We start from the raw sequence: 24,446 nt of genomic DNA, 5'->3' as shown, positions 1-24,446 counted from the left end.
GAGAAGAAAAAAAGAGAAACGAGGAGAGAGAGAGAGGTAAGGGGGAATGGGCCTGGGGTGGGTGTTAATTTTTACGGGATTAGGGTAGTGTATGCGTAGTGTAGGGTAGTGTTTTAGGGTCATTTTTATGTAGTGTATGTGTAGTGTAGGGTAGTGTTTTAGGGTCGTGTTTATGTAGTGTAGGGTAGTGTATGTGTAGTGTACGGTAGTGTTTTAGGTTCGTGTTTATGTAGTGTATGTGTAGTGTAGGGTAGTGTTTTAGGGTCGTGTTTATGTAGTGTAGGGTCGTGTTTTAGGGTTGTGTTTATGTAGTGTTGGGTAGTGTATGTGTAGTGTAGGTTAGTGATTTTTGCAGGGTACTCTTATTTACCTTTTAAACTTTTACAATGAGTATACCTTTAACATGCATGCCTTTGCGTTGTGAAGGCGTGCGTGGTAAAGGCATATTTGTTGTAAAAATTTGCGTTGTGTTAATTTGCGGAGTGATAGTATTTGCAGGATTATTTTTGCGGAGTGATGGTATGCGGAAAAACGTCACATATTCATAGTACAGACAACTACTACTATGAACCCGGATTTGGCTTTATTTCAGAGCACCCAGATAGCTTATATGATTGCTCACGTTTTTGCTTCCCCCTCAAAAAACTTTCCTTAGACTCTCGCTGGGAGCATTTCCCATAAAGCTGGTCGCAAGTAAATGACTGCAAATGTTAATGTGTTCAATACAGGCTCGTATATTATTCAGCAACAACAAACAGCAATATGCATATACTACTCACCTTCTCGTGGGCACCTACTTGGTGACACAAAATGAAAAGAAACCTTCAATCTGTTTTCCTAGTACCTTTAAAAACCCACCCTGTTTTTACTGAAAATATTGTGGGATCTAGATATGTACCATTTATTATCTTTTTTTTTAATTAAGGGAGGTGAGGGCAATCAATGGACCTGTCCTTGGAAGGATGATGTATGCTTTCCAGCTGATATATGAAGATGCCCCTTCACACAAGCCCAGTGCTGAATGATGTGCATTATGAAATGGAGGCAGCTGAGCAAAGATGGTCCACAATAGAAGAGGCATGGATACTGGATCCAGTGCCTTGGCCGACACAAAGGGCGACTGTTGACATGCTAAGCAGTCCGTTGAACAATAGTTCACTAGCCTGCTCTGCTGTTTATATTTCACGGTTAGAAACTCATTTATGCCTCTTGGCCTCCTTGTAGCATGGACAGTTTACCTATGAAATACAGGTCAATGAGAGGGCTATTAAAAATAAAATGTTTTTCTTGTTGGGACCTAAAAAAAGAACACAAAATAACTACCTCTATACACCTGGCAAGCACATGAGCCCATTCATCCTACAGATGAAGATACTATCTAACGCTGGATGTAAATCCTCCTTTATTGAAATGACTTTTCAGAGCAGCAAATGTAAACAAATGTGGTCATAGTTTTTAGGTGATGTAAAAGTAAACTGTGTAATTGGAGAGTCCACTTCACGCTACCAAAGCAGGAAAACACTGGTACGCTGTCCTCGCTATGCCACTGGGTGACCTTATAGGATGGGGCAAAACGATAGCGCCCTAATAGCCTCTTATCGTATATTACACATACTTAAGAGATACATTCTGGGAACACAAATACAAATGGCATGAAATTTCGACATTTTTGCCATACTACAGTTAGGGGGGAATCTTTAGCTTCCTACTAAGGGTAAAGACTTCACATCACAGAATCTGCCACATTATTCATTACTGAAATTTAACCCTGTTCAAAATGAAAGTATTCACCAAGGTTGGGTTGTCCATTTCAATTGATGGCATAGTAACAGTAGTGGGCACCAAGTCTAGCCAAAAATGTGCTGCTCAAATACGGAGTTAATCCTAAAAGGTCCAAAAATAGCACTTAACCGAAACATGATAGGTCTTCAGTGGCCCCAGGAATTACTTATGGAAGGAAACAAATAGTCTACGGTAGAGGTATTTTAAATTTCATGAAGGATATTCTGTACCACTGTAAACGTCATACTCGGGCACAATGATCAGCATTAGTACATACCCTACAGACCTCGAGTCACTCTAGCAGCAATAAGATCAATGGTTGCCTTAAGGCAGTAGGCGGCTTTGTTGGGCATAGCATAGTCAGTCATCTGTATCGTCCTTGGCATATTCAGCAGGCTGGACTGTTGAAATGAACAGGAAAGGCACTCTGAATGCATCAGTCCTGCATTGAAATCATCTCCTCCATGCTAAACGGAATGTGCATCTTCCTGCAGCTCAGAGCGTTCGTGTCATGCGACACATTGAAAACATAGCAGCACATTTAAGAACCTAACACCACACGAGTTTCTTTTGAAGAGCAGGTTAATGGACGACTCTGGGGCTACGTGGAGGCAATAAGCGGGGGGCTGAAACGTACATTTACAGAATTCATTTGTTTGCAGGCCATTATCTTAAAAGATCCCTTTAAAAGCATATTCACATAATGTAAAAAAGAACTTTAATATTAGCTGACCAACATTCAAGTAAAAAAAATTACAAACGTGGCTCAGGGGTTCTTGGAAGAATTGTCTGTCAGAAGAGGAATAAATACATGCACATATTCATTCTGTGCACTAGCACCGAGCAGCTTGATGTTGAGGGACCAAGGTTACAACAAAATATATAATAGAATATTTGGAAAGCAACATGACCTAAGAGTTTTAATGTCTGTTCTTTGAGGGGAAGCAGCTCTAGTGCAATTTTGAGTTCCAGCACCTGGAGCCTGCCAAAGCTGGCATGGGAGTCCCCTGGAAGCACACCAGCTTCAGGACAGCAGAGCTGAACAGAAATGCTCCATTGAGTTCAGATGCAGCTGAACACCATCTATGGCAAGTCTAGAAATAAAAAGAAAGAGGAAGTTAATATAAACTCGTCATAGAAGTGTTTCCCCTCACTCCTAACCAATGTGTTACTTAAGATGCACAACTTGCACCATTTATGATGTGCACGGTCTGCATATGTATCAAAGTTTGTTGAATACCACCCAACCTTTTCACAGGTAAATGTTACGTACAACAACCAACCCATTCACAGGTAAATGTTACGTACAACAACCAACCTATTCACAGGTAAATGTTACGGTACAGCAACCAACCTATTCACAGGTAAATGTTACGTACAACAACCAACCTATTCACAGGTAAATGTTACGGTACAGCAACAAACCTATTCACAGGTAAATGTTACGGTACAGCAACAAACCTATTCACAGGTAAATGTTACGTACAACACCCAACCTATTCACAGGTAAATGTTACGTACAACAACCTATTCACAGGTAAATGTTACGGTACAGCAACCAACCTATTCACAGGTAAATGTTACGTACAACACCCACCCATTCACAGGTAAATGTTACGGTACAACACCCAACCAATTCACAGGTAAATGTTACGGTACAACACCCAACCAATTCACAGGTAAATGTTACGTACAACACCCACCCACTCACAGGTAAATGTTATGTACAACACCCACCCACTCACAGGTAAATGTTACGTACAACACCCAACCTATTCACAGGTAAATGTTACGTACAACACCCAACCTATTCACAGGTAAATGTTACGTACAACACCCAACCTATTCACAGGTAAATGTTACGTACAACACCCAACCTATTCACAGGTAAATGTTACGTACAACACCCACCCACAGGTAAATGTTACGTACAACACCCACCCACTCACTCACAGGTAATGTTACGTACAAAACCCAACCCATTCACAGGTAAATGTTACAGTACAACACCGGTACAACACCCAACCAGCATGATAATGAAAGCCACAATAACCATCTCATGTGCAAACTTTACCTTGTCAAGTGGAGTAGTCAATTTAAAGCTACAAAACCCTCCCCTCGCATTCAAGACGGACTATTTCCCCAATCAAAAGAAAACACAAAAGTGAGAGAGCTGTTTTAAGGAAGAAGACATGTCTTTTAGTTACCCTAGGAGGCCTAGCAAGGTCCGATTCACCACAAAATGAGAGCAGGGAGGCCAAGTGGCTGCCTGGCAGGTGAGCTGTGACAACGGCGGATGCAGGTTAATATACACAAAAACCGCCTCAAAAGAGAAGCATTCTCTCTGTGTGCCCAAATTCGCCACGAGGCCAGAGCCGTAGGGTCCCAGGGACAATCAATTCAAAACATCTGAGATGTGATCCATTTAACAAGCACTAGGGAAGGCCAAAGTGATAAGTTATTAACATTGGTTATGTACATAGCACACACCAGAGTGTTGCGATGTTTAAAGAATCTGTGTTTTATTGTCCAACTTAGTGGTAATGACTTTCCACTTGGCCAGAATCTTAAGAGATTGATTTTTATATAGCTCTAACCGACAATGAATTTCCTGTTTCATAGCACTAGGAATAATTCCTCTACAGCAGTTGCTCTTTTGCCACCAGAAAGGTGAAAGTCAATAACAAGGGGACTGCAAGCCGCACCCATGGGGTTACACGCATTGCACAAATGCTATCCCATTTACCAGTTCGCGGTTGTACACCATGCACACGTAAGTGCAAAACCCTTTGGATGGGTGCAATAAAGAATTTTCAAAACCTTTCCAAGAATACTCCAGTTCTAGGCTCTCATAAATTCTATTGGAAAAGTTTGTTAATTACTGATATTGGTAAACCTGTACCTATGTGCCGGTGTAAACATGTTGGTACAGATTTATGAAGAATATTCGAGCCCATTTATACTTCTGTGCTAATGTTCAATAAGTACATTTTATTTATGTATGTATTTTTCTCATTACAGGCTTTGCAATTTGCATAACTGTTACACCGTACTGGTTTGTTTTTTCAGAGGATAAAGGAACTATGTATGTTTACAACTCTGAAAACTGAAATTACACATCCTTTTGTTCTGAGTCTACCTTTCGCAAGCAGACCGGGTGCTTTCCTCGAATACAAGGGATTACAAAAATCTTTTCTGGAATTAAAGTTGATACCCACAGTTATGAGCCAGTACCTTCTAACAGGGAGTTTGTGGACTGAATGGAAAATTACAGGATTTCAGATCTAACAGGACACCTCGTCATATTACAACACCTCCACACGCAATGCACTTTATGAAATCATGTTTTGCAACTCCAGTAGAGTGATATGACGAGGATTGGACGGGAATACACCGGGGACATCCGTTTGCTACATTCCCACCTCAGGCTCTAGTTGAACGAGCCAAGCATAATAAGAAAAGGAAGAAATCAATACATGCACAAATAAAATCGCTCCGCCAACTCAAATCATTGTACACTTCTGGAACTGACACACGCACCGAAGCACACGTAGGCTAGTTCTGAGAAACCAGGGAGAGTCGCTGGCACGTCTAAGCAGATTGCGACACAGACTCCTCTTGCTGGTTTCGATGACAAGCAGCTAGGAGGAATATGGCAACAGTGGCTCAGGGCCATATGTATCAACATATTTCCCCAAAGACACAGAATGGGCAAAACCCTTTGATACATCTGGCCCTTAGTTCCTTCCCTCACACAAGGAACTGAAACCTTCCTCCTGCCAGAGACATGGCAGAGTGCTGGAGCGTGCTGCAGCTCTGTGCACTGACAGATAAACAACTTATTGGTCCATACACATTCTCCAGATCAGTATGAAATCACACTACGATTACTGGGCTTGGTGTTTCTCACCCATTTCGAATTCTTGTTGATGCAGTTGCCCCCTTAGCTGACACTGGATGGAACATGGGCATGCATCAAGGTTAAATCCACTCGTAAAGGGGCAGATTCTCAGAATCTGCCCCTTTGCGACCGGTATTTTTAGGTCTCGCCTGTCGATGCGCATCGAGCAAGGCGAGAGTATTGGCACTTATCCGCTCTTTATCCACACTGCAAGGAATCGTGGCGATTCCTTGCAGTGCACGAGAAATTTAAGCTCAATGCGCATGCGCATTGAGCTTAAATGCGCGTGCACATGCCCCCAGCCGCCTGCCTTGCCTACTCTCTCACAGCCTCCCCCAGCTCCGCCCCCTCACTACTTGATTGCACGGCCGCTAGGCCGTGCCTCCCCTACTCTCCTCCCCCCTCCTCTCCTCCCCTGCCTGCCTGCCGCTAGGCCGTGCCTCCCCTACTCTCCTCCCCCCTCCTCCTCCTACTCTCCTCCCCTGCCTGCCGTGTCGCACCTCTCCCCTCTCCGCCCCCTCCCCTGCCCGCCCCCTCCCCTGCCCGCCGTGTTACGGTGAAAGGCTTGTTTCCAATTTAAGCACAGGGAATGAATACAAACTTCTCTGAATGTTGATAGAAATAGGCATCCGTTATTCCTGTGATGTGATAGCATCTTTATATTGCGCAAAACGTGTCAACAGATTTAAAGTACAACATTTAAATTATTTAAAATTCAAATGGCCAAAACTTGCAACTGTATTTTGCAGCGATGGCGTGGTTCATCAGCTGTCCTGAGCCTTAGTTAGTCTAGCTTCGAAAGCCATAAATAGTCTCTCTTCTACTGTGTTCGCCTTGTTTGTCGTCCTCTTGGTTTAGTCTGTCTTCCATGTCTACGGGGCTGGATTGGTAGTTCATCGACTGTGTTGTTTGGGACTAGGGCCGGCATCTCTCTTCTAGTTGGGGATGTTAAAAGTTCTTCCTCTTGGTTATTGACTACGCCGCCATGGGTCTGAAGCTTCCAAGAGATGACAGTCCAGTGCGGGTGTCTGTGCGTGTGCGGCCGCTGCTGCCCGTAGAGGTGCTCCGTGGACACCAGCCTTGTCTGCGGGTGGGACCGCAGGAGCTCACTCTGGGACGGGACCGCACTTTCCGTTTCCACCAAGTCTTTGGGGCTGAGACCCCAAACCAGGAGGCCGTGTACTCGACCTGCGTGCAACCACTGGTGCAGTCTTTCTTTCAGGGCTACAATGCCACCGTGATCGCTTACGGTCAAACGGGTTCTGGCAAGACCTACACAATTGGGGAGGCGAGTGTGGGTGAGTAAAATATGTAATCTTTGTACGTCCCCCTATTGGTGGCTGTGTGTGAGCAGTTGAGCTAGTCGTGCTTCCCACGGGTGAATATATCATCAAGGCTGCACTGTATTGTGTAGTTTCTGATGCACGTGAGCACATACACAATTTCTGGTGTATGTAAATAATGTTACATTTCTGGTGCCAGCGATCAGTTTATCCTTTCTGGTGCCAGACTGCCAGTGAGTAAGGTAGCTCTTCTGTTGCAAGTGAGCCATGTTCCATTTCTAGTGCAAGCCAGCAATGTTCCAGCTGTACTTACTACAAGTGCTCGTGTGTTTGGGAGAGAAAGTTATAATGTTGCACGTTTTTTTTATCTTAGCACAGTGCTCGCCATTTGCAAGCCATCTTGGTGCTGTTTGGTAATTTATTTTGCAGATTTTTCTCTGCTGCTCGTGGGTTTCCCCTATTTTTGAGGTTTTGTATCAGGGGTGTTTGTGTGCGGTCCAGTGTCTCATAGTACACGTGTCCCTCTCTGGCCTGTCCCAGTGACAGACTTTTCATGGTCCAGTGTGCATGTTACTGTCGCCTTCCCAGTTTTATCTTGTGCCCCTTCTCTCGTCCATGTTTCCATACCAGTATCACCTTCCCCTGTCAGTGGGCTGGGTTCCTCCGGGTCTCAGACCTATTAGTAATTAAAAACAGACATTGAATCGAGTTCCTATATTAATGTCCTTAATTTTACTGACACATAATACTGATTGATTTTTGAACAATGAATGTAAAAGACGTTAAGGTAATCCAAGTCAGCGATTTAGTTCATGTTTAAATTTCACACGTTTCACTTAATCTTGCACCAAAATACTGGTCCGGTGTTAACATTACAAGGATCACAACAAGCATTTGCAATGCAATAGGTCTCGCATTAGGAACGTTTGAGCTATTGGTATTGTAAATGAAAAATGTTGTATTTATGTATTGGTTTTGAAAATAGCTAAATTAATAGCTTTGTCATTTGCAATGCCAATAGTTTTAGCTTTCGCAAATGTGACACCTATAGCATTTGTAATGCCATATGTGTTGTATGTACGTGACTTAGATGTATTGATATTACACACCCTCACTCTCACTCACCCTCACTCTCACTCACCCTCAACACCTCACCCTCACTCACCCTCAACACCTCACCCACCCTCACGCTCACTCACCCTCAACCCTTCACCCTCACTCACCCGCACTCACCCTCACCCTCACCCTCACCCTCACTCACCCTCAACCACTCACCCTCACTCACCCTCACCCTCACTCACCCTCACCCTCACTCACCCTCACCCTCACCCTCACCCTCACTCACCCTCACCCTCACCCTCACTCTCACTCACCCTCACCCTCACTCATCCTCACTCACCCTCACCCACCCTCAACCCCTCACCCTAACTCACCCTCACTCACCCTCAACCCCTCACCCTCACTCACCCTCACTCTCACTCATCCTCACTCACCCTCACCCACCCTCAACCCCTCACCCTCACTCACCCTCACCCACCCTCAACCCCTCACCCTCACTCACCCTCACTCACCCTCACCCTCACTCACCCTCAACCCCTCACCCTCACTCACCCTCAACCCCTCACCCTCACCCACACTCACCCCCACTCACCCTCACTCACACCCTCACTCACCCTCACCCTCACTCACCCTCACCCTCACTCACCCTCAACCCCTCACCCTCACTCACCCTCAACCCCTCACCCACCCTCTACCCCTCACCCTCACTCACCCTCAACCCCTCACCCTCAACCCCTCACTCACCCTCACCCTCAACACCTCAGCCTCACCCTCACTCACCCTCAACCCCTCACCCTCACGCTAAAGATTTACAAAAAAACCCATAAACAATTCTAAAAGCACTAACTCTAATGCTGCGAGACCTATTGCATTTCTAATGCTTGTTGCATTTGGGGTGCATCATCTCAAATGCAAAAATCCAAATTAAGAAATATCTAAATTGTGATTACTTGCATTTAAGAAATCTCAAATTGAGATTCCTTAAATGCAATGCATTAAAGTTTAAAAAAATAGCGATTTTGCTAATAGGTCTCGCAAATTACCATGAAGTTGAACTTCATGGTAATTTGCAAAAACGTTGAAAAAAGCACTCAAGTGCATTTTTCAAAGTTTCATGTTGCGCACACACATGCCCTTGTCCTTCCCACCACGGTTCAATGGCCAGCTCACTGTCCTCAGACGCATCTCTATCTCTACTGGTTCACTTTCTTACATCAGTCTCTCGGACCAGTCATTGGTTGTATTACCCAACAAAAGCCCCGGGATTTCTGAAGAATAAAATCTACACTGAATAACTTATTGTTCAGTTACCACAGACTACAACACATACACATTGTCCAATCTGTTGCCAGATCACTGCCTTGCCAGCAACCAAACCAGTCACTCGATAGCGCCTCGTGCTGTGTGTGAGCTCACACTCTGGTTTCCTAGCAAATCTGTGCAGCAGCAACACCGTGGTTGCTCTCACCAAGGCCAATGTTCACAGACCCTCAGGTGAGCTGGGGCTGTTCAAGATCCCCTTTGCAACGCAGAGGCTGAACCCTCACATGGCCAACTTGTCAGACAAAGCTGTTAGGACTATTATGGAAAACTCATTAACCCACCCTATGCACCATGAAATAAAGCACTGATTAACATATAAATGCATCATCCCTGCATGTATGAAACTTGAGTCGTCATTAATGGACAACCTACTCAGAACGACCTTTGAGCAAATTTCTCCCACTCTCGTCAGTAACATAATTTTGCTCTCAAATCTACATCAGCCCTTGATCATGACAAATTCCTTACAAAGCAGATGATAAAGTAATATCTGTCATGACATGTATTGAATAACTCATAATTAAAGAATTGTAACTTTCTTGGGTTGGGGCAACCACGCCCAGTTTGCAAAACTTCCAGACCCTCACAAACCTTCAAATGTTTGTCAAATTAGCAGCTTCTGGTGGTCGCTAAACCTTTGGAACAAGTTCTTATGCTGGATGCAATATTCATTGATACTTCTTAGCAACACAGGAAGGAGTATTTTGCTCCCTGTATTCAGTCCTTGAGGGACGGAATCTGGGGCAACAAGCAGTGGTATCACCACAGGTTCCTCAACTAGATTTCACTCTATTGATCACTGTAATCTAGCAAGCATCCAGGATGGCAGGCAAAGGGTTCCCTCTTTTCTAGATGTGTGGATCACAGCCAGCACCCCTCCCTAATCCCTACTCTCCCACTCTTCACCCCCATCACCAGTGATGTCCCAGGGACTCATCAGATCCAGAGATTGGACTTTTAGACTCTCAGGAAAAATTACACGGTGACGCCATAAGACAGCCGATTTAAAGTAGGACCAGTCCTTCTCAGTGTTGGAAGCAATACATCCAATTTCCTTGTTCAGCCTTGTGAGTTCCAATCTATTGATCTGCTCCCAATGTTGTTCCAATGCACGTGAATCTCAGCCCATAATTTGGCCAGGGGCAGCTTGTGTTAAGGAGCATTAGGGGCATTGCCCTATTACTCATTACTCGTGCAGCAGGAGTGAGAAGGCACACCGAGCAGCTCATTGCTATGGGCAGCAAGTTGGTCGCAGTGAAACGGCAGAGATTGTTTATTTTGAGGGAGGAAGTTAGGATGGAGGGAAAGCTACCGCTCATGTGCCGGTGCAGTGACATCGGCAGTGTTGGGCATGACCCGTTTCAGTAGTCCTGTGGAGCTATTGCTGTGGCCCAGCAGGGCAGTCAGTAAAGCTCCACACAAATAAAGGGCATGGCGAAGGGCTCCTACAGTATTGGAGTGGGTGGTGAGGTAGGTTGAAGGAGCCTTGCAGCTTGTTCTGGCCCTTAAAGTCTGATATCAAGGAGTGGAGAACATGCGAGTGGTGAGCTCGAGAAGCTGCTATTCACACTTGTGGTGCTAAAATCGTGTATAAATCTCTTTCTGCCTGCCAGAATCCAACATTTGTTTTCTCATGGTGGACCTTGGGGCAAAAATGCAAGACTGCTGGAACAGCAGAAACTTTGCAGCCCACCAGTCGCCATCCCTCTGACTGCCTCATAGTTCCACGGGGCTCGGGTGGGGTCACTATTCGTGCGACAGCTGGGCCTACACATCCCTTCACCACTTCAGGATTTCAAAAGCTTTTGATAGTTCCATAGGTGCTTGAAACTGTACTTTTTTTCTGCAAAAACACACAAAAAACCCGATACATTCTGGTTTCACAGGATCTATACGTTGACATCGCAATGTCTTGAAACACAGGTTTAAACTATTGCTCTGTTGATTCGTATACCGAAATATGCTGACTTTCAGGACATATTTGCCTAATTGTTTCAAGCACTCCTCTCTTTTGGGTAAAGATAGCAATCAATGAGAAGATGCTTTGAGACAGAAGCATTCGCTCTACTAAACCATTTCTAAATGTAAACACAGAACGCAACAAATGGTAGTGTTTGTTGTAGGACAACAAATTATGAGCCAAATGTTAATTCACTTTGCTGATCATGTTTTTGTTTTCAAATAAAATTAGGCTGAAGTTGATTCAACGGCAGGCACTGTGTTCCATGGTAGCATTAGGTGGTTAGCCCGCACTGATAATTACAACAGTACTTTTACATACCATCTATCAGTGTGGTTTCAAGCATAAGCCAGCATTTCAGTGTATCTCGAGAAGGCCAAGAAGAGACCAGTGGCATGAAATATTAAGTTTAGGAGTCTGACCTGTGAAATGGACAATTTGAACTAGTCTTTTTCAGTTTTCACAGAAAGATTTCCAGTTACATACATTTAAAAAAGAATAGTTTTTTCCTATATTTACACAACCTCTGCAAGTCCCCCCTTCACTAAATACTTGCCTGCTCATTAAGGGCCCGCCCCTTTTAGAATCCACCAACCGCACTAGACTTGGGCAGGATTGGAATTAACCCCTTACTTTCAGCAACTGTCAAGCTCAATACAGATGATATTGAAGGATTAGTAATCAACATTAGGAACAATCCAGGCAACCCTTGGGGTGCACTGCGGATTTTTCCAGCTCATGTTGGTGGGAATGAAAACACGGGCTTTACTCCTAGTCATCTCTTGCTTTGCAAGCCAAATCGGTGCTTCAATCAGATCAGTGGAGTCTCACGGAAATATCTTACTCTTCTCACCCAGAGAATCGGTATTCGAAGTTTTCCTGTGTCATTTCCATTTCTCACCCCTTCTTTGAACCTACTACAATACCTGAACTACCACGTTGCCCTCTGGAAAGTACACACTCGCACGCTGCAGAACAAGGTTGCTAACTTCTACACAACAGCCACCTTACATGGACAAAAAAGCTCCAAGTGATCAGATGACCATAACAAGCATGGCTTCCGGCAGAGGGGTGAAGAATAGAGTTTTACCTGGGCACTCATCGTGCAGAACTCACTAAAAAACATTGGAGTCCTTCTACAATGATGCTGCCACATTAAAGCAGTTGTTCCGTTTTAGCAAGGGCAAAATCTTCCTCAAAGCATAACAGGTTAGTGCTGTTCAAAAACGGATAAAGTAGGAATTCCGTGCCTTTCTAGCTGCACAATGTAGAAAATGACAATCTTTCCAAAAGCTATGCCAACTGATGCCTAGTCGCCTCAGAGCTCACCAGTCCTAAACTGGCAACCAACTAAGAATCAGTGTGTGTGCCTGGGCCTGGCATCTGTCAGCTTGTGTGCCTGGAAGCACTTAGGTAAGCTGGGAGCAAGAACACTTCTATCTGGCACAGTAAACCATCGTTGTGCCTCCAAGCAACTAGCACTCCATCAGTGACACCCCCTCATCCCCATCAAGGAGTTCAACCCATCTTTCTTTTGCTCATATTGCTTTTACACTAGGCAGTTAGATACCACGGACTTTGCATTAACAGTCTGCCTTTCCTTGCAGTAGTCTTTAATGACCTCCTAAGACTGCGCCACTAGGATTTCAATTGGTGGCCACGGTCTGGTGGCTGTGCAGAGAAAGGTGGAGAAAGCCCATGCACAGTGAGCAATACTAACATGCATGGTTGAAAGAAGTGTAGGACTTCGCTCCGGGGGACTCGTCTGTGACTTGTGATGATGGCGGAGGGTGACTGCCAAGTCCGAGCAGGAGATGCACAGGGCAAATCAGAGAGGCTTAAAGAAAGCTTTGAATATCTGCTATCAAAATTCCTGGTAGACTAATTCCATGCCCTGGCTGGTAGGCAGCATAGGTAACAGCCAGCTTTCCGGGGCCTTGAGCTTTGCAGTGATCACACAGGTAAGACAAATCAGTCTAGTTGAAAAACAGATGAGAATTTGCATGCAAACTACCCAAGCTTAATGCGCGGCATTAAGTTGTATAGATGGAAACATGTTGGCAGTTCACCACATTTCAAATCCTAGGCTTTCTATAAGCATGATCACATGAGTTACTCTAAATTGGAGACTTTCAAAATGCGCAAATGTTATCACCACTGGCAACTACAAATCTGGTGCCCCATGCAGAAGAATCACCAATGAATGTTTGCATTACATGTGTTTTACAATTGCCACGCTCTTTGAGGATAGAGGGAAGAGGATGCTTATTGCTTGTCAATACTTTCTGCGTTTGTAAAGAAACAAGGTAACAAAACAAAAACAGCAAAGCCAGACTTGAAACAGAGTTCCACCCATAAACTGTTGCAAAAAAGAAGTCTGCCCCCCTCTCAGCAAGGCTAAGGGAAGGAGGCTGTACTGACAGTGCATGACTGGATCTTTCAACAACCAAATATATTCCTGAGCCTAAGAATGCGTTGGAAGGTTCAGTCAACTGAAGTGGAAAGATACTACATTTATGGTTCAAGGATAGAAAAAAGCATCTGTGCTGTCTTATACACTTCTACAGAGACAGGCTTAACAATTTAGGTAGAGCAATGCCTGCGCAGTTGTTATTGGAGATTCAGGAAGAACCTTATCTTGGGATGGTAGCATGACTGTGCAACTAAGAAGTAAACTCAATAACATTACGACAACAGCAGTGCCCTGGGGTGATCAGTGAGCAAGGAGGTTAAGAAGCTTGCTGGGTCTCTCTATCTAATAGCACGACCCACCTAGTGGTATCAAGGCCCTTGTGCCATTCACCCATGCAACACTGCAGCAGAAGCGTGACCGGGAGGAGCAAGCCACTGCTGGTTGGAAGCAAAGAAGGGTCATTCAGCATCCCCCTTTTTGCTACACCTAGGGATTCCTGCTCATCCACACACACACACACACACACACCACCATTGCCTTTGTTCCAGGTGACTTTCGGCACAACTTTTCAGGTGGTCCTAAGCAGGTGAGCAGCACCAATAATAAGGGTGGAACGTGCTGCATGCAGAACTTTGGGGCAGTAACTCAATGCTCCAACCATAGCAGTTGAGGAGCTGTCCCTAGACACAGGGCCAAGAAAGGGGTGCAGTGATATTGAACTTAAACCCAGACGTAAAAGTAAGGTTGCCTGATGTGGATAGCCACCTCGAAAGAATGTATTCTAGAGGTCAGCAGAAGTGGATGCTGGGGTTATAAATGCTATGGCCAAATACCTTAGAGGCCCACTCTTAATAAATGTAGGTTATTGTAGGTGAAAAGATTGCTGAAAGTTCGTATTCGCCAAAATCATTATGTACCTTTATGCTCGTTACACAAGAATTTGTTGCTAGTATATGTGGCTGGGCAGGAGGTAAATTTAGGGAATAAAAATACAGCAAATTGGATGCTAGCAGCAGAGCTACCCTGTAGTCATAGCTTAACTCCAAGCACAACAATTTTACCTGTTCGTCCAAGAGGTTATGAAAATATGCGCAATTGGTTAATAAATCAAAATGAGTTTTTAGTTGAAGAGGATGTGAGCCGTTCCCAAGTAATAAGTCCAAAACACTGTTATGGCCAGCAGACAAGTTCAATTAATAAAACCTGGCCTCACTACCTGGTAGCTATGGCACAGAGCAAACTAGGTAAACTTAAGGAAAAGTGATTAAAGTATTTAACAGAACCAAACAATTAAAAAGTCAAAACAATAATAAGAATTCCACAACTAGTTTCCAAAAGTACAGAAAATGCAAATTAGACGAACAACACTAAAATGATTAAAATCCAATAAGCGCAACTGGCTGTATGAATTCTTAAAATTTTAGGAGGAAACATGGAAAGAAAAACCAAATCATTAGTCAAAGTCACTGTTTGTGGTTGACCTGGATGTAGGTGCGATTTCAGGGTAATCACGATGGAGCAGAGGTCCAATGCGCCATTCCGGGTTGCCCGGGTCAAAGAATTTGACTTCAGACTTGGATGAAAATGGAAGTCAAAATCCTCGAGTAGTGCAAAGTTACAGGCTGTATCCGGCAACCTCATCTAGATGTCAGATAGCCGTTAGAAGTCGAACTAAAGCTGTTGGTTTTAACGGGAAAAGCAGACTATTCAATTTATCTACCATTGGACACAGGATCTACCTTTAATCAGTACTTAGTGACAACAAGGAAAACGACTGTCTTCACAGTAAGCATGAGCGAATTTTGCGTATCTTGCGTTCGCGAATTTTGCGGATTTGCGGATTCGCAATCCGCAAAATCCGCGAATTCCCGCGAATTTGCGGATTTTTTTTGTGTTCGCCCGTGTTTCTGCCAGTTCGCGAGGGTTTTGTACACTTTCGCAAATTGCGAACTTACCTGTCGGGTCGCAAGTTTCGCGAACTTGTTGTTTCTACGTGTCCAGCCTGTTTGGGACACTCTTCTTCATCACTGCCACTCTCTGTCACCACTGCCACTCTCTGACCCACCCATGCCACCCTCTGTTTCATCACCACACCCTCTGGTTGTCCAGTGTACATTATTTTCGGCAAAGCAAATCACACCTTCCCTGCCTCAAGTGACCTGAATTAATTTGGGGCTGATTAATGTGTCACAGAATATTTTTTTAGCTGGCACCTGCTTCCTTAGTGCGCCCTGATTAGTGATCTTTTGCACTTGCTAAGTGCTTTCATTGTTGCAAAATTAGTTACAACACCTGCCCTGCCCCAACTGACAATAATGAATTAGGGGCTGATTAATGGATTTTAACTTCCAGCCTGGCTCCTGCTTGTCTCCCTTAGCTGTAATTCAGGACCTTTGTGGCATATGTGTAACTATTCTGAGGTTCAGAGCAGGGTCACATAATAGTTTCAACTGGCAACTGAACTCTGGAGGGGCCCCTCAGGAAGCACTACAGGAAATGGCTACTAATGATGAGCCTGAACTTTTGAACCTGGTAAGTAGTTACTTTCAGTTTTGCTAAGATCGTATTTCTGCAATTTTGCACTTATTCGCGGGGCGCGAACTCACGCGAACAGTGCGAGCAGTGCGAGCGAAATCCGCTGCTCGCGGATTTGCGGATTTTGCGAGAGATTCGCAAATCTCGCGGATTGCGGATTTCCCGAAAATCCGCAAAATCCGCGAGCGGAACGGATTTTCCGCCCATGCCTACTTCACAGAAATTCCAAGGAATTCAGGAGTCTGCCATTCAGTAGGTAGGTGTGGTGGGTCAACAGGTAGCTGGCTTCTTTCCCTGTATGAGGTGTTTCGAGCTAGCCACCTAAGTAATGAGCCAATGGCAGATGGGCCTTAGTTGGCTTCTGCCGCTTAGCTTGATGCTTTGGGAGGGAGGCCAAAATAATCATTCAAACCAAGATTCAATATATCCTTGGCACCCATCACACTACCAGAGTCTTGGTTCTCATTTTACCCCTCAGAAAGATGTAGGCGTCAACGTTTATCATCCACCCATGCCCCTCTTAGAATGGAATACACAGAGTTATGCTCCCTTTGAAATGGCATTGTGAGCAGGTCAGAAGTGTATCATATCCCGCTCCTATACGAAACATGTACTGCGAAGAGCTCGGAGTGACCCAATACCTTCCAACAGCCTTTTCCTTGGGCATGAAATTCCATCATCCACACTACTGTTGACGTCTTATCCATGGGCATGAGATAATGTTCCTTTTCTATAAAATAATCGTAGCGACGCATTTAGAGGGCAATCCTCAAAGATTAAGGGGTATTACTGCTACAATAATCAGAAGTGAGATCCAGATCCATATGCAAGTCATCAAGAAGCGAACGTTATCCTAGAGGACTTCTTCTGGGAGTTATTGATTGCATTTTCAGTGCATTCATGGTTTCCAACAAATAGTTGGCATGGAGAAGTGCTCGACAGTTCGCCTGAGGTAGCTTGCATTCTGGATACCTCCACCTCAATGAGTGTTGAGTCAGATTCTTTCTGGCAAATCTTTTTGCGGCCTATGTTGTAACTGCAGAGAAAGTAGCATTAACAAACAACAGCACTGAGGTGAAGTTAATGTGGCGACTGTAAACTTCCTAGGATATGTTTAGCAGTGGGAGTGTAGGGCATAGGCTAAATTCGCTCTGGGGAGCAGTGGAATGCCTTTAATTTCCAATCATCTGGATGCATGCCACACTGCAGAAGTCTACCATAAAGAAGGGATGCGAGTGTGATGTCCACAGGATGCACTTTACCGCACAGTCTTCGTGAACCACAAAGGTTTTACAGGGAGGCTGCAAGGCGATTTGGAATCGGATTGCTCCGCGTTCAACTAACAGATGTGCTATGGGGCAAGTAACCATTATGAGGCCAGAGCTCGTTTGTTAAGGTCTGCCAGAGTGAGGTAGAAGAAAACTTGTCCTGGGAGGACTTGATATCCATCATGTACACTGAAACAGTGGAACATACATATTCTGTCAATTCTCAGAGCAAGACATGACACACGTTCCTTGGTGGTAGTTATGGCTTCATCAAGACTTTCAGCAGCATGGCGAAACCCCTATGACTCATGTAAAAAGATTGGATTCTCTGTACACTTTTCAAGGTGTCAAATAATAAAGAAAGTGAGAACAAGGGGGTAGATACTCGTACACATTCAACTAAGTCTACTATAAATGATTCTGGTTAGGAAATTGTAGGTGGGTGGGGTCAGTGGCTTTCTACCTTAACCAGCAGTTTCCTTGACACCCTGCACCTCAACCTTCATGGAAGATTCCAGAGTTTTCTTACACATAACACCTCAACACACTCAGAAACCCACATGGTCAGACTCATTTAATTGGCTTGGGGCTAAGATGGTAGTATCCCAAGTAAATACTGAATGCAATAGAACATGCTCTGTGAAATCACTACTCAAATGTTGATAGAGCAGATTACTGAATGGATTTTCAGTCAGTGAACCTTGAGTTTGCAAACTGCATACTTTGAATCTTTTTTTTTTTTTTTAACAAGGCTTCGCTCTTAGTTTTAGGGAGTGCAGCCCTGGGAATAAAGACAAAATTGGTCTTACTTACACGTGCAGAACATCTTCCTGCATTCACCTTAATTGTTCGTCAGTCACACACACACACACACACACCAAAGGTGACAGAATTATTGTTTCCAAAAATCACCTGGTGTAAGATTCGAACTTTTCTTTTCACCCACTGTGCCACTCTAGACAAAGGCCCACCTTATGCAAGTCAGCAATCCCCCTGCTCCTTATTGGAACAGTTCATCCTTGTTACGCCTAATCTGTGAGGTAGAGGTTGCATCCTATTGGACAGTGAACTTGGGACGTCTGGGCATACTCTTGGCCACTTATTGGGTGCCATTAAATCACACAGAATGTGATAGCAGGAATGACTGTAAAAAGTCTACTCTAACCACTTTAGTGTTTCAGGGGTGTAAACATGTATATATATTGAAATTGAATAAAACAGAAAATCTCACGGTAAAAGAAGCACTGTAGATGTATATCTCCAATGTTTCTTTTACAGTGAGATATCCTGTTTTATCCAATTACAATATAATGTTTGTTACACATACTTCTGGTGAGGATTTGCTTCTTCCACGGCTCATCTCTTCGATTACTGTGCATATGTTCTCTTTTTTTATGTAATTTGTTATCGTCCAACTAATCCTACAATAAAGTTGAATTGTACTCTATCCACTGGTCGGTTGGATTTTTTGCAAGCTCTTCTCCCATCACCTGGTATGCGACTCATCCAAACCCATCCATTACACATCCAGTGTAAAAATGCAGCCCACTGACACTGCACCACTCTTTCATAAGTACTCGCACTAGTCTTCCTTCCCCAGGTGTGCAGCACTGCATGGCTGCAGCACACTACACCCCCCTGACGCTAGCACACTCAGCCTTACCGAAGAAAGCCCCCAGATGGACAAAGGGGCACTCAACAGAAGGACAATGGGGAACTCAACAGTTACTAAGTGCTGCAAACCCACACTTAAGGACATTACACACTTGATATCCTAATTGCGGAGTACATCACAGGAGGTGGTTTGAAAGTGTTCTTTTAATCACCATAAACCTAACATGGGAATAGCAGAGCAACCTATGGTAACCAGCAAATGTAAGCCGAGCACACCCCATCTCCCACCTACCCTTCGTCCATCACACTGCTAAGCGTGGAGTACCAAGATACAACAAAAGCCCAGCTCTGACCACTCGCAAGCACAAATCCTTCCAAGCAAGCATGTTTTAGTGCCCCGCGCGGGGCACGAGGAATTATACGGTGCAAACACAAAACTACACAATTCAGGTTGTGCTCTTAAGCCGGGCTATCGAATTGGACTTATTGGAGGCTACCACATCACAATTGTCAGACTTGGCTGGGGGAGGTGACAACCCAAACCGGATCGTCCTGTTCGTTTGATCTGCTGCCAAGTAATCGCCCTACTGGTTTCAAAACAAAGGAGTGGCCGTCTACAGACCACAAATAAACCATAAAAAGAGATACTGTTTGTTGGCTCAAAACACACAAGTCTCGTCGTAGTACTGTTTCTCCCACCTGAAACCAAAGCAAACAAGAGCAACCTTCGTACCTCGAGTAAGGACGCAGTGCTCTGGGAGACAAAATAAATTAAAAATGCAAATATGGCCGATTGAAAGGATATTATACCACCCAGCAGCCTATGCAGTAACAGACCTCGCTGCCGCGTGTGTGGCGTTAGAGGCGAGTGACCTTGAGCTACTTCGCTCTCGAATACTTAGTTTTACTAGGACTACCAACCAGTGCCAGGCATGGCTGCATGTCCAAGGGTGCAGCTCTCTAGCAGGACACCATGTCTGTCGCCTTAGATATAGCATACCTACCATCCATCCCCCGGCTCGAATTCCAAATATATTTTTGGTGTTCTTCTCCAAAATAGATCTTCTCAGGTTTGAGTAGAGTAGTCACTGGACCCGCGTGCCGGTGAAGCACACACGCCGCCAAACTGCGTCTTGTTCCTTTCGCGATGTAGTTCTCACAGCTCAGCCAGGCGATGGCAAACTTGATTATGTAATGGAAAGTAAAGAAAAAAAATCCTACCCGAATGCGACACCCGCGCCTGAAACGGGAATTCTTCAGCTCCCTGCCAAGTTGGAAGTGTTTTACATCTCTAAGCCCTGTAAACAGGCGGGGACGCTTTGAAGAAGGGTTCACAGCCGCACGACATGAAGGGGTGGCGGGATGATTGGCCTGTTGCCGAGTGTGGAACAGAAGTCACAATATATTCACGAGCTAGCGTAACCCACAGGCTCTTTGAATGTTTTACGGCCTAATATGTCCCTTTGCTCTAAGCTGCAGCAGGAACCCCGGGGTCACGCCAGTCATCCAGGGTGCTGCTGCGCTATTAAGAGGTCCTCTGCCCAGGAGGCATGCCGGACTGGGCCGTTCCCAGAGCACACACGACACATGCGCTAGGAAAGAAAGGCCACGGTCACTGTCTTTGACCCCCCAAGACCCGCCCAACAGAAATAGAAAAAAATCAGTGTATGTTAATGTGCTACCTGCAGAGCGGGCGCCGCGCCAGGCTTCTCACACCAGCCTGTCTTCCTTTGACCAACGGATGATGACAAACTGATTGTCCAGCTGGCTCAGGGTGCTGAGCTCCAGATGTCCCTTTGAGCCATCCTCACCGAGGAAGATGTGAGAGTCTAAATTGCGAGAAATGCTGTTGATGACGGGTCCTGGGGGAGAGCTGTAGAGAGGTTCCCCGGGAAGGTTGGGAGTTTCCAGTGGACCGGGTCCCACATCCAGTGTCACGTCCTTCTTCCCTGCAGCCGGAAGCGAGGTCTTCCTCTTACGCTTCCTCTTGGAGAAGCTCTCTGAGAACTTCCGGGCCAGCTGCATGAAGCTGCTCGGCTTGTCGATCACAATTTCCTTTTGAAGATCCTCCAATGAGATCTCAAGGTTGCCGGAGTACCAGGCCAGCCACCACAGCAGGCTGAAGAAGACCACAATGCCCCCGCTATAGATGAGGAACTCCCCAAACGAGCGACCGTCCACCTGTAGGTTAGCGAAGATGCCAAGAAGCAGCAGAGCGATGCCCCCCAGGTCAAAGATCACTGCCAGCCAGAAGAGGCCTGCGCACCTCCCACAGCGCAGCCGGCCGGTGGCCATGGTGGCAGAAAGGGCTTGGAAAATAGCACAGAATGCCTGGTATGATGCAGCGAAACCAAAGTGCAGCCCCACAGGAAATTCTTCCACCTGAAAAATGAGAAAACAATATAAGTAAAAGGCATAGAACTAAATGAATATACATGTATCAGAAGCCAGTAAAAAGCGAGCTGAACAAAAATAGACATGCTGCCTCAGACATTGGACCGAGTGTGATTAACTTATTGAGTTCACGCTTATTTTGTCACTGTAGATTCTGGCGTTTTTGGTTAAATAATTATGATGGTACTCGTAACATAAGTACTGGGAAAAGCAATACACCTCGCCAGTGATATCTACCGGTTTTGTCAATGCTTTTTTTGTTACCAAGATGGCAATCGTTAATGCAGGCCCATCTGCAGCAGCTATCAATTTAGTTATATTTATAGAAACACTTTTCAGGGATGCCTGCTGCCATGCATGCACACTTGCAGGCAGCCATCTTGGAATAATAAAACAAATCTTTTTTAAATTAGTCTTGCAGATGCAGCTGTGTGTGCCGTTCAGAACATGATGGACGGAGGTAAGGGTGGCAGGATGTGACAGTCGGTAAGAAAGAAGGACCTGGTCTGCAATGCAAGCTCTGACATCATTAGTCTGTCACTGACATCATTCTCGTGAGAAAGTACACGCCATCCCATTAAAATGCTCATTGCGCAGGACAAACACAATAGAGGGGAAATGCAATTAACCAGAAGCAGGTAAGTGGCATAGGGCCAGAAAAAATATTCAGTCAGGAGCAAGGGGCTGAATCAAACAGTGCTCTACGTTCAGCAGATTATTAACTATTAAGGATAGCAAAAAAAGGTACATGGTATACAGAAGTGTTAAGCCACGGACCTTAAATATTAATAATCACCAGAGACTTCTTCACATTGTCTGCTGATGTCCTAAAAAAGTACTCGGGGTGTAAATTATAATTTTTTTCTGCAGCGCAAAACCCTGGAACTAAAATCTACTCAAAACTTACACGTTAGTCTTCAATGATACAAGGGAACTCTGTATCATTAAACCAACCCCACTTAAGCCATGTGTTTTTTCAAATCATTGCTTTCAGTTAATCCACAGGATTCTTTCAGCGTGGCTAGACTACAACTCCCAGAATGCTGTTTTGAGGATGATGAAAGTCCGAGCTGTAAACAAATGTCTGGTAATTATTTAACAAAGACCGAGGGTCTCTCTCGGTTTTTGACTCAACCTGCTTCAAGGGGCATAGAACGAATTCATCCCATTCTTTATACCAATTTTTTTTTTAATCAGGCAAATGCGCGAATCTTAACTGAATGTTTAATGTGAATCTAAAGGCCGAGGAGACCAGTGTGACACAAACAAGTTCTACCTCGATTCCGTGAAGAAATTCTTCACACCGAGAACTTCGGAGTCGGGCGTGAGGTGCACGCTGCGATGAACAATCACTATTTATTGGATACGGTTAATCCACATCTTTCACAAGTGGATTTTTTTTCTATTTAAAAACAGGACGAGAAAATAAACCATAGTTGAGTATAAAGATAATGCGCCTCTGCAAACGTGTACACACAGAGCTCCTTCTCGCCTGAAGTGAAATTTCTCCGTAAATAGCTGGTGGTGTGTATGAACAACTAGCTAATAAAAGTAAATACACAATCACACCTATTACTAGAGTGTAAAGATGTAGGAAAAAAACGAAAACAGTTTCTAAACGGCATTCGGGTAGAGTAAATGGGGAACCATTTCACACACTGGGCGGCACATGTTTCCACTACACACAAAGGCGCGGTCAGGCACAAACAACTACTATCGTATTTACAAATGATAATAAATGAAACTCCCTGTCTTGGACAGCGGGGCTCGGTTGGCCCTTGCTTTCTGTCTTGGACAGCGTGGGCTCGGTTGGCCCTTGCACCTCACCTGGCTCAGAGACCCGAACGTTCATCCATGAGTGAAGAGATTTTAAGATGTCTCCCTCCAGACGACGGACCTGGACGCTTTCTGCCGTGGAGATACATCGTGGGCTGTCCTGTCCGGCAGGAATCTGGGATTTCCCCAGGTGCAGAGCGGTCTGAGGTGAAACCCCGCCCCAGTGGCGCTCAATCAATGGGCCTCAGCCCCCTCCCCCAGGGAGGCGTGCGGTGCAGCTCGGGGTGGCGCACAGGTCTGGCCTCCTGGAGCGGCATGCTAGTTTTGGGAAGTGTGAAGGAAGAAACCATTCTCTCTCGCAGCTGGACTCAACAGCTCTTCCATACATCGAAAACATGGGCGTCCCGCCAAAAACTTGGTAATTAATGCTGGTACAAATTCCTCGCTAGGGTTTGTACAAGCACCCGCTCCATATCGTTGCTGTAATTAGGACGTTCACCCAAGTCTGGGAGATGCAAACTGAAATGGATGCCTTTGAATCACGAGGGCTGTGCAGGGCGGAACCTGAATGCCAGCACGTCTCCACTTTGCGAGGGGCAGTCTGGCCGGGCACTTCTCAGAAACAATATGTACATCTAGAGAGCAGTCCGGGCACTTCTGAGAAGAACCGCTTCACAATTAATGGGGCATAACTGGAATGCTTCAGTAGAGTCGCTTTGCAATTCATGTGGTACCCTTGGCCCTTCTCTGTTACACTGGTCCATGTTCACTGCACTGCCTTTCGCACAGAAGCGCCCTGGGCGAGTCTAAATTTGGCACCCACTCTCACTCGACATCTTTAATTGTCTTATGTACTGAAAACGTGGGAGGAGTAGGAGGAAATTAATGAGGGAAAAAGAGGTAGACAAAGTATGAATAACAGCCTTCTGAAAAAAAAGTGTTTAAATACACATTTCCGTTTTCTTTGGACCCGAGTCTAGGGAGACTGGCGTACAGAGCTCGAGGCTCGAATCAGGGTCGGATTAGTCAGGTGGGCAGGGCCGGTATCGGAGTGGCAGCGGTGGGACGCTTTTTCGGCCAGCGGGTTGCCGTTACCCGGTGTCTGTGCTGCTAAAATGCAGCCAGCGTCACAGCAGGA

General features: G+C 45.1%; 1 protein-coding gene across 2 annotated transcripts; it reads right to left on the bottom strand.

Moving 5' to 3' along the window:
* Positions 1 to 2,477: 2,477 nt before the first annotated feature.
* LOC147701969 (uncharacterized) lies at positions 2,478 to 23,786 on the bottom strand. 2 transcript variants are annotated; one of them, XR_015297206.1, is made up of 3 exons: positions 23,360 to 23,786; positions 20,143 to 21,520; positions 2,478 to 2,876 (listed from the first exon to the last, which is right to left on the bottom strand). XR_015297206.1 is itself a non-coding variant. In XM_086928733.1 (3 exons), exon 2 carries the CDS (start codon positions 21,431 to 21,433, stop codon positions 20,849 to 20,851), a length of 585 nt encoding a protein of 194 aa, XP_086784859.1. In that variant the 5' UTR covers positions 21,434 to 21,520; positions 23,360 to 23,784; the 3' UTR covers positions 2,478 to 2,876; positions 20,821 to 20,848. The 2 variants fall into 2 exon arrangements, 1 of the variants encoding a protein (XP_086784859.1); XM_086928733.1 differs by having other exon boundaries at positions 20,821 to 21,520; positions 23,360 to 23,784.
* Positions 23,787 to 24,446: the final 660 nt, after the last annotated feature.

The sequence above is a fragment of the Lissotriton vulgaris genome, chromosome 7 (assembly GCF_964263255.1).
Source record: "Lissotriton vulgaris chromosome 7, aLisVul1.2, whole genome shotgun sequence".
Taxonomy (NCBI): Eukaryota; Metazoa; Chordata; class Amphibia; order Caudata; family Salamandridae; genus Lissotriton; species Lissotriton vulgaris.
The sequence above is the reverse complement of the archived record's forward strand: the minus strand, read 5'-3'. Positions and strand labels throughout refer to the sequence as shown.

Excerpts from the sequence above, each read along its gene's own strand:
- LOC147701969 (XM_086928733.1), bottom strand. The coding sequence starts at position 21,433 with ATGGCCACCGGCCGGCTGCGCTGTGGGAGGTGCGCAGGCCTCTTCTGG.